At 38.0% G+C, this 11141-nt stretch overlaps 1 protein-coding gene across 1 annotated transcript in view; it reads right to left on the bottom strand.

The window, feature by feature from the left end:
- Positions 1-11141, bottom strand: part of LOC129692405 (selection and upkeep of intraepithelial T-cells protein 2-like) — a gene marked incomplete at its 5' end in the record, with an annotated part of 27885 nt that overhangs the window by 12621 nt on the left and 4123 nt on the right. The window contains 3 exons of the mRNA XM_055628744.1: positions 418-525; positions 4558-4839; positions 6453-6800. Of these exons, the coding sequence (XP_055484719.1) occupies positions 418-525; positions 4558-4839; positions 6453-6800 (738 nt within the window). The remainder of the gene's footprint in view (positions 1-417; positions 526-4557; positions 4840-6452; positions 6801-11141) is intronic.

Genomic DNA, 11141 nt, shown 5'->3' with positions numbered 1-11141 from the left:
ATCATTTGCTTCAACAGGGCACCCATGACAGACCAACATGATTTCATATAAATCTATATTATTGAACCAATGTGTTTATTTGGGATTACTGACACGATTCTCTGTAAGAGGTCACTTACTTGAGCCTGGAAAAATGCAAAGATAGCTACATTTCTGAATGGCTCACTCCATTATGAATGATGACATACACAAGTTTCAGATTACAGTTGTCTGATCAACTTTTTTTTTTTTTCCCTCTGTCAGGTGCGCCACCAGCAAAAGCAGAGAATGTAAGACCAAGAAATGGGTAAGGACATACAACATGTGATCCAAGAGTTTAGGACTTCCCGGAAAAACTGCCTGGGGAAGCAATGATTAAATAGCTGTTGCTACGTTCCCTTCTCCCACCTGTGATCCTCACCACTCAGAGCTTCTTACCTTGTATGAGATGCTGCTGAACGCAGTACGTCAGGTAGAAGGCTATCAGCATGAGGACTATTGTGCTCAGCATCATTATCCAAACGGTTTTCCATGAAAACAGTTCACCTGAAACAGTGAGTCACAGATTTTACCACCGGAAAAACTTGACTCAGACATACTCGGTTAGGAAGGGTGATTCATCTGAAACTGTTACAATTCAAGAGTCTACCACCTGCAATATTAGGCCTGGGAAAGAATGGAGAGGCAGACTTGATGGGCTGGGAAAAGCCCGGGGACAGGGCCAGAGCAAAAAGCATGGATGTCCAGTGACACTGATACCTAGGTTTATGGGTCACCTCCCTCATTTCTTCCCATCCATCCTGCCTCATAAGCTTCCTGGGTGAAAAGGAAGAGGCTTTTCACCTCTCGTAGAGCTTATTAAGATCTTAATCTCCCTCAGCGCTCAGATGTAGGCTTCCAAGGATTACTATAAAGTCAGTCCTACCCACAGTTGTAGTACTAATGTCTGAAGTATGATGGTCTGTGTACTCCACGGTTTAATATGCTCATTGAGTTTCCAACTCCTGATTCTGAATATATCTAGAAACTTAAGTTTATGTAAGTTTTCCTTTTCTCTTCTTCATATGAATTTTCATGTCTTTCTTCCCAGATAAAAAATTTACACTATCTAAATCGTGTCATTATGTCTAGCAGGTGGCTGTTTTAAAGACTACGAAGAATTTTCCTACATCATTTTGAGTATTTGTTTTTTTTGTGGAATAAGCCAGTATAGAAAGAATACCTTGTGTATAAAGTGGATATAGCACCTGACAATAATAAATCTGATGGCCTACAGCTTAGGCAGGAAATAAGAGGTGGGACATCCAGTAGGCAGAAATGATTCTGGGATTGATCTGGCCTAGCAAGATTCAGCTGGCAAGATATGAGGAAGAAAAAAATGATGGTGGCTGGAACAAACATAAAATCCCCCCAACATAACACACCTCCTTTCTTTCATCTTGGAATTAGGACCATAATATGCTGATCCAATTTATCAGTCCTCCCTAAACACCAGTGCTTTTTAGCAGCTGAGCTATTTGTCCCGTTAACTTTTTAAAAAATTCAAAGGCAATAAAGCACCATTTAATCTATTTCTGGGAGATATTCTATCTCCCTTCTATTTCATGACTATCTCCTTTAACTTCTGGTTAGATCTTTCTATAACTTCTTGACTTGTAGGACTGTAAATTATATCTGTAACATTATCTATGCCACAATGTCTCCAAAACTGTTGTATTTAAATGTATACACATGCTGAAGCACTGTCAGCCTCAAAGACACCTCCAAGGTTACATCTCTAACAAATGTAACCTTAGAATCATCTTTGCTGGAATTCAAGGTTAAAGCCCATTGGAATTCTGAATATGTATCAGTAAGTAGAACCTGGATTTTTATTTTAATATATTATATCTCTATGGGTTGCCATTCCAGTTACTGAAGCCCCTGTGGACTTTTTACATCTGGAACTATTCTTTTTAATCTCTGCTCTGTAGTCTCCAATCCAGCAATCCATTTCTCAGGCTCTTCCTTCTCCAGGTCTGTTTTAGTTTGATCTGTAAGTTATGAGCTAGTTAGAGAAGAACCTAGCTATATGATGTAGGTATTCGTAAAATAATATTTTGAGTCTCATGAATTATTATTCTGGGAGCTTGAAGATGGGAGGAAACCCTTTCCTCCCCAACAAACCTGTATTAACTGTTACTTTCATATATGTAATTCATAGGAATTAGTTTTCTCATGCCTTGTAACCCAATAAGCTCAAACTGAATTCTGGCCAGTTCGGCAGTCACTCAGTAATAAATTCCTACATGATTAAAGTGGATCATAACCCTTTCTTTGCCATCCAACTTGATTTTTCTTAATGTTAAGTGAATGGAACATTTGGTTAAAGGTTTCAGTTTCCTGAAACTGAAGCACAATCTGTAAAATTTATGTTAATTACAATTACTTTAAACATGTTGTTTAGATTCCATTAATACACATGTATATAAGTTAACAAATATTTCAATTTTTTCCTTTCCTCATTTATCTACACATGTATGTGTGCTAAGGATCATATATACATATGTGTATATGCATACACACACACACATTTCTGCCAAATCTGCGGCTTTCATCTTTTTTAAAAGTTATTTTCTAGAAAGTACCTGGCCAAGAAAAAAAAATCACAGGCAGATGCATCTCTGAATTTGGGGCCAGCTTAGTCTACAGAGTAAGTTCTGAACTGCACAGAGAAACGCTGTCTTGAAAAAACAAAAACAAAAAAAGTATCTGACTAAATTCATGGATAGATACCAATATGGATGCATGTGTCAAACATATTATTTTTGTTTTATTTAATTCCTTTAAAGTATCAGCTTTTGTTTGTTTAATTACAATGTGGCATCCAATAGTTGAAGCAGTTGGGTGGGTTAGTGTATAAAATCACCAAGGATAATATACACATGTAGAGAAATAGGATAATACTCGGTGAAAAGGAACTAATATAAAAGGAAGCAGAATTAAAATGGTAAGGAAATAGGGAGTCCCAGGGGCAGGTAGGCAGATGGGGTGTGTACTTCATGTCAAGGTAATGCTTGTTAGGAAGTGAGATTTGAATATGGAATTGAAGGAGAGAAGGAAAGTTAGTTGAATTTTCAATATGCTAGAAGAAACAGCTAGAGAAGAAAATCAGAAGGCAGAGCTCATCTACATGGATGTGTGAGTAGAAGACATAGAGAAGAAGAACATTAGGAGGTGACAATTCAAACTTAGACAGCCATGAAAAGATGAGGGTAAGTGATGAGGAAGAAGGATATAATTATTAAGCTGATATCATCTCTTTGGCTCCTTTTTTTCCTGAATTGCTGGGTTTCTAAGTTTATCATAAACTTCATGAATGCAAGTCTACACCAAACACAGAGTAATCTCAAACCCTGATGTGCTGGAAACTTCTTGGTGTGAAGAAGATTCAGTGTACTGTGCAAAATCTTTCAACTCCAGCTTTTGTTTATTCTTGTCTGTATGGTGTCAACGCCTATATTGTCACCTGGAGGATACCTTTAGACTTGTTCTATCAGTGTGACCAGAGTGAAATTAAATTGCCTTTTTTAGTTTTAGCATCAAGTTTTATACCTATTTTTCTTTTTAGGATATGTGGCTAAGTCTGAATCATTGGTGCACCCGAATCTGGGAACATGATGCACACATCTGTCTTGGGACTCCAGCAACAATGAAATTTTCGATATATTTTAAAGGTAGACTGGCATTATTTCTTTGTGTATATGAGTGTTATAGAAAATGGAAATCAAGGGTGACTTTAAGGATTTGGTTCTGAGAATCTGGAAATATGAAATTCTACCACAAAGCAGTAAATTAATCAAGCTTGGGAGTGCCCATGAGTTTAGTTCTTGATACGCTTATATTATGATATTTATTAGACTTTTGCGTTTACTTAGGAGTTTTCAGATGATTAAAGCCATCAGACAAAAGGAAATCAGAAGAGAGTAAGACTGTGAAAGTTATGCCTTGGAAACTTTAATCTAAATATACCAGTTCGTTTTGTTGACATGACACCAACTAGAGTCATTTAGAAGAAGAAACCCCAACTGAGTAGTTGCCTTCATCAGATTGACTGTGGCTATGTATGGGGAACATTGTATTTATTTATTTAATGATTGATGTGGTAGGGCCACTGGAGGTGGGTGGTGCCATCCTTGGGCAGGTGTTTATGAATTATTTAAGAAAACATGTGGAGAAAGCTAGAAATAGGAAGCCAATGAACAGTGGTCTTCTGTGGTCTCTACTTCAGTTTCTGCATCCAAGTTCCTACTTTCTGGTTCTCTTGATGATGAACTATAATGTAGCAGTATAATACAAATAGACTCTTCCCCCAGCCCAACTTGTTAATGAGCATGATATTTTGTCATATTGATAGAAACACAAACTAAAATAGTCAAGGACATAGAGTGAGAAAATAAATACATCAAAGAAAATAAGAGACAACACACTAAGTGATGAATAAGGGAGAAAAAAAAGCTTAGGAACCAAGTCAAGGAAAAATCACATAATAAGTATGTGTGACAATGGCTGTTACTGAAGAACAAACACACATTTTACCTGATAGGACAATACTTATGCTTTCTTCTTGGTAAGTTAGAAGGTTTTGAAGGTAGCAAGTGACATTCCTATAGGAACCGGTTTCAATAAGAAGGGCCATTTCCATGTTGAACAATTTGTTTTCACCCTGTGAATGGGACTTTGATGTAGCTGGGATGACCTCTCCTCTGCTGTCTCTCCACTCCATACGAGGCTGTGGGAACCAGCCTCCTGAATGACATTCCAACATCACACCTTTGATAGTAGGGGGATGCATAAGAATCTGTATGTCTGAGCCTGTGGCTGGTTGAAAAGAAAAGAGAAAAACCATGTTGCTAAATAGAAATGGAAAAGGAAACAACAGAAAAATCAAAGCTCTTCTTAGTTTTAAAAGATGCAATAAAAAGTCTATAGGACTCAGGTTGCCATAGAAGCTCCTGAAAATAGGAAGAGTCAGATTGAAAGGTGATAATACCCACCCAGTCAGCAATATGTTCAAACTAAGTTAGTTGAGGAAATGCTTTCATTCATTTATCTCTTTATTTAAAGTATTTTTGTTTATTTACTTAGACTAAGAAATTAAGCTAGGTCTTTGGATTGTGATAAACAGAAATAAATATTTGACCCTCATAGAATTTATAATTTACTTTAAAAAATTTATCATTGTCACTAGCTACATTTTAGCTGCCATAAATAGATTATAAAAAGGAATTTCATTGTAAACACTATCAGGAACTTTAGCTTAGTTACAACTTTGTGTATTTCAATAGTAAGTACTTTCCTAAAATGTTTCCTATAAGACAGGTAATGCATTAATAGTATGAAGGATATGTAATTAACTTGGAGAAAATAAAATGTCTGAAAACTTTCAGGATAATTTTTGAGGCATAAAACTTTGGGTAATCTGTAGGAAAAGAAATAATGTATAGAGACCTAATGCACTGTGTCAAAACTGATCTGTCTAGTAAAATGTCCTTGGAATAAAAGAATATTATATATCTCTGCTAACACAGTTGCCCTTGGCCCCATACAACTACTAAAAATGGCAATGATCTCCATTGTGTAGCTCGGCTTTAGACTACAGTGTCACATGGCATCCAATAAAGATTAATTGTTTGGGTCTAGAGTCCTACACCTATGTGCACACATTTCCGAATTTGTTCCTTTTAAGCCTTCTACTTTCAATTTACTTATTTTTCATGTAGAACAATTTAAAGTAAAGTAGCATAAATGCCATTCCATCGTCCATATTTCATATATAGTATTATATCCGAGTATAGTGATGATTGTAGTTAAAATCGTCTGAAAAGATTTAGAAAAATTAATTGGGCACTAAGTAGTCTGTGAATTGATTTGGAGAGAAATGGAAATAAGTATTATCAGGAAAAAGAATATTTTTCTTTTAAAAATATATTATTTTATTTACATTCCTATTCTGCCTCCATGTATGTTTGTGTGAGGATGTCAGATCCTTTGGAATTGGAATTGCAGACAATTATGAACTGCCATGGGGGTTCTGGGATTTGAAGCTGGGTCCTGTGGAAGAACAGCCAGTGCTATGAACCACTGAGCCATTTCTCCAGCCTTATTTTTCTCTCTTTAATTAAAAAATTTTCATACAATTTATTTTGATCATTTTTCCTACCCACTTTTTCCCATAACCTCTCGATCTCCCTACATACCCAACTTTCTAGTAAGAAGCAATTTTTTTTAAATTCAGTTTATTTGGAAAATATGTTAGAAGTTTAACAATGCTGGAACCAATTTCTGCATTGTAGTAATTTCACAAACTAAATGCACAGAGTCCAGTTTGCTAATCAAACCATGCAAGGAGCATTAAACAGTAATATTTTTCCAACCACTCATCTCCAGATAGGCTTTGAATACACAACAGTCTCAGAGGCATCCAGGCCTACCTGTGACCTTGACCTCTGTGATGTGCTCTTCATAGACCTCGCCATCTTTGAAGAAGCAGTGGTAAGATCCGTCATCATCGGCTGTCACTTTTAAGATCCTGAGGGTCACTTTCCCCTTTCCAATGTCGTTTTTCAGAAGTTCTGTCCGCTCCACATACTTGGAGACAGTTTCTCCATGCAGGTCTTTACCATTCCTGTATAGGTGCACGGGCTCTGTATAGCGATTCCGGAACCAGCGGATCTCCATGTGCTGTGCTTGTTGTGGTGGGATCAACTGACAGCTCAGCTCAAGGTTTTCACCCAGTGGAGCCAGGACTGTTCTCTGTAAGCTAGTCACGGTGAATTGTTCTGTGAAGGATTACAATAGTTAAAAGACAAGAATGTAATTTAGTGAACATGCACACACCCTTTGTTAAGACTATTCTGTTTATCCCACTTCTCTCTACTCTCCCCTCTCTAAATATCCACACATACTTCACTTAAGATCACGTCGTGTTGTTTGGAGAGAGGGTTTCTCTGTGTAGCCCTGGCTGTCCTGGAACTCACCCTGTAGACCAGGCTGGCCTCAAATTCAGAGATTCACCCCTCTGCCTCCTGAGTGCTGGGATTAAAGGTGTGCACCACCACTGCCTGGCCACTTTGTTTATTTTGAAGGCATTTCATTCACTAATTACCTAATTGATACGGAAGCATAACGTGTTAGTACAAATTGTTAGAGAAGATTTTAAAGAACTATTTGAGGCACTGAGCCACTTCAAGAAAGGCTGGATTTAAGATAAATCAAGACAATGTACAAGACGGGGTCAGCAAAAATGGCAATATAAGAAGCAATGTCACGTAGTGGAAATCTTGAAGTTCTGAGGCTTCAGGTGCAGTCAAGGATCCACAGTCCATTTCCTTGTGATAAATGCATAATGTTACAGATGATAGGGTGGCTGGCACTGCAGTTCTCTTGTGTAAAGTCCTCCGCCCTTCAGTGATATAGATGAGGAGGCTGGTCTGGTGTGTTCAATAATGGGCCTGGGGTTTATGATACATTCATGATATGGCCATGTGCCCAGGCATACCTCACCTACCCTGATAACTTCATTGGTGTTGTTTCATTTACTTTAATTATTAAGTTGTTTATAACTTTGTTCCTCATGGTTCATACTGGGGTGCTGGGAAGGTGGTTGCTTGCGAAATGGAGTCACTCAGGGCAGTACTCAGCTTGAAAGCTACTGTTCTACACGATGTAAAGTAAGGTAGAGCAGGGCGCAGCCCGAACTCTGCAGTAAATGAAGATGAAAATTGGCTCAGTATTGGCCTGTTGGAATATTGTGGATCAAAATGACAATAAGCTGTCCGCCTGTTATTAGAAGAGCTGAAATCCAAAACATTGGCAACACAAAATGGTGTCAAAAGATGAAAACCATACAATTGTTATCCATTGCTGATAATAATGCGGCATGATCCAAACACTATGGAAGACAGTTTGGCACATTACAAGAGTTCTACAGGTGGGCTTACCATACTTTCTTTCCATTGTCATGATTCTAGATGTAGTCCACAATGAATTGAAAAGTGCATCTATATGGAAATCTGTACATACATGTTAGTAACATTTCTATTCACAGTTGCTACAAATTGGGAGCAATCAAAATGTCATTCAATAGGGGATGAAAAATCAACTCTCCTAATTTAGTCAATGAAATATTACTTAATCAAAGAACTGGTGCAATAGTGACACAAATATTTGGTCAGTAACCAACTAATTTTGATGGGATTTAATGCCTGATCACAGAAACCATACCTGACACTCCTAAAGTGGCCAAGAACCTGAGGTCAAATAAGTAAGTCATAGTCCTAGGAAAAACCCTAATAGTCCTATTTTGCTAAAGAAACCTAGTAATAAAATGGCATCTTATGAAATACTGCTCTACCCATAGATCAGTGTGTAACTCAACCTTTATCAGAGAACTTTCTTCTTTCAGGAGATGGAAATTAACAGAGAAACTCATGCCTGGACATGCAGAGAGGGAGAGACTTTGGATCATTCAATATTAGAAAGGATGTCTTCATCAAGCCCCTCTCCCTTAATATTCAGGAGATTAGAGAGTCAGAAAGATTGTAAGAGCCAGAGGTGATGGACAACAGCAAGGAAATAAGGTCTTTCAGACACAAATGACTGGTTTACATGTGAAATCACACAGACTGTGTCAGCCCATACAAAATTTGAACAGGTTTAATCCAGACAGGGTCCCAGCAGGGTCCCAGTAGGAAGTAGAAATCATGTCTCACCCTTAACAAATGCTATCTTTAATTGATACCCACAAGCAAAGTGGAATTAATTGCAATTTGTTCAGTAATTGATTGCGATTTCCTATGTCTTCCTTAAGAAAGATCATAATAAAAAAGACTTAGATAAGGAGAATACTGAGAAATGTAATGGTAGGTTACAAGCAAAAAAAAAAAAGGGGGGGTGCGGGGGGAGGATCCTTTGAATCAGAATAAGCTTTACAGGAACCCAATATGAAGTTTACCATGCCACCTTGTGATGAGATTGCAAATGGCAACCCATAGAGATGCTATTAAGCTGAAAGGAGATTCTGTTTGATGATGCCACCTTAGAGCAATGTCATACAACAGCTTATGTGCTTCATTTTGTAGTGTTTAGAAAATTAAAGTATGTACATATGTTAACACTTCATACAACTGATACCTTCTCAGAATTTCAATGAGCTTCTGCTCTGAGTTCTGAAAAGGATGATTCCGTGATTACACGTTTATTAGAAGTGATAGCTATCCTAACAGATACATCTACAGATTAAAACTGACAATGTTCTGGCATATGAATCAAGTTAAAATGCAAAAAATTTTAAAACTATTATGACATAAAAACCTGTTACTGATATACTCTTCAAAGATTCTTGGGGTGGGGGAGTTATTGTCTTCAGCTATGTATCCATCCATTAATGGTCTCACCAAGCTCCTGTAGATAGCTCCATACTCCTGATCACACAAATAGCCCTGATTAAACTTAGTAGGTCACCAAACCACAACACAAATAAGAAATCATGAACATGGGGAAAGGACCTGTACTAAAGAAGGGAAATTGATAATGGTGTGAGGGAGACAAGATAGGGTGGTTGAGGGTAACTACAATGCATTATATATGCATTTGTCAGAAAACACATTTAATGAGCAAAAAGCAAGGAAGAAATGACTAATAATAAAAAAAAAATAAGGATTTTGGGCATCTTCAGGGTAGTAGGAGTGGAGGCCAGGACAGATTTTTTTTTCTTTTAAAGATATTTAACCTTACTATTTCCCACTTCTTTCATAAGAGTCCCTGCACTCTGCCCAACAAGCCATAAGTCTCAGCATCTGCTTTGATAGTCTGCAGGGCAGAGTCTTTCAGAGGCCCTCTGTGGCAGGTTCCTAACTTGTTTCCTGTTTTCTTCTTCTTCTGATGTCCATAGTAAGATCTCGAGATGACAGGAGCTCCACAAGGAGAGCAACAGAACTAGAAAATTTGAACACAGGGATCTTCCCAGAAACTCATACTCCAACCAAGCACCAGGCATGGAGATAACCTAGAATCCCTGCACAGATGTAGCCCATGGCAGTTCAGTGTCCAAGTGGGTTCCATAGTAATGGGAAGAGGTACTGCCTCTGACATAATCTGATTGGCCTGCTCTTTGATCACCTCCCCCTGAGGGGGGAGCAGCCTTACCAGGCCACAGAAGATAACAATGCAGCCATTCCTGATGATATCTGATAGACTAAGATCAGAAGGAAGGAAAGGGGGCCTCCCCTATCAGTGGACTTGGGGAGAGGCATGTGTGAAGAAGGGGGAGGGAAGGTAGGATTAGGAGGGGAGGAGGGAGCAGGTTATGGGGGGATACAAAGTGAATAAAGTGTAGTTAATAAAAGTTAAAAAAATAAAATAAAAAGTTTGTAAATTAAAAAAAAAAAGAATATTTTTCCAAGATGTCGTGGTACAAGGAGACTCCAAAAGTTATTGTAGTGATTATCTTTGCACATGGAAGAGACTGAGAACTACCTCGTCCAATCCTTTTTCCTCAGGCAATAGGCAGGGCCACAGATGTCAGTAAGCTAGGTCTGGTTTCAAAATGCAGGCTTACCAACACCAGAGTAAAACATGTGATCTAGTTACTAAGTTATCTCAGTCAGCAATTTTTTTTTTTTAGCTTTGGTTATATTAACACAAAAATATACGCCCTCATTATAGCTTAAACAATAAAACTTTTGTTTTGTTTTTTTCTTCTTAAAAAACAAGATATTTAACCTTACCCATTAATATGTAATGTTAATGTGAATGTAATAAATGTTAAATGTCAAATGTTAAACCTGAAAGCTAAGAAAAAGAGAAAAATCTCTTTGTTTCCAACACCAACTCCCTTAGGCACTCCTTGGAAACCCACTTGCATGGAAATCAGGAAGGAGTCCTTCACTCTCCCTCCTTACCTCCAATTCCAATCCTTCAGGTTCACCCTCAGCTCTGTAGAAGACCACCTACTCTGCCCTCCCCTTCTTCCCTGCCCCCATCTCCAGTGGATCATGTAGATCTCCTTCACCTACACTATTCTTTGGTCTCAACTGCTAAATCCCACAGGCATTCCCTGAAAAAACACTGGAGATGGTGACGGGAAATCAGGTAGGCAATATCCTCTCTCTCTCTCTCTC

The sequence above is a fragment of the Psammomys obesus genome, unplaced genomic scaffold (assembly GCF_907164565.1).
Source record: "Psammomys obesus unplaced genomic scaffold, mPsaObe1.curated_primary_1811, whole genome shotgun sequence".
In the NCBI taxonomy this organism is placed as follows: Eukaryota; Metazoa; Chordata; class Mammalia; order Rodentia; family Muridae; genus Psammomys; species Psammomys obesus.
The sequence above is the reverse complement of the archived record's forward strand: the minus strand, read 5'-3'. Positions and strand labels throughout refer to the sequence as shown.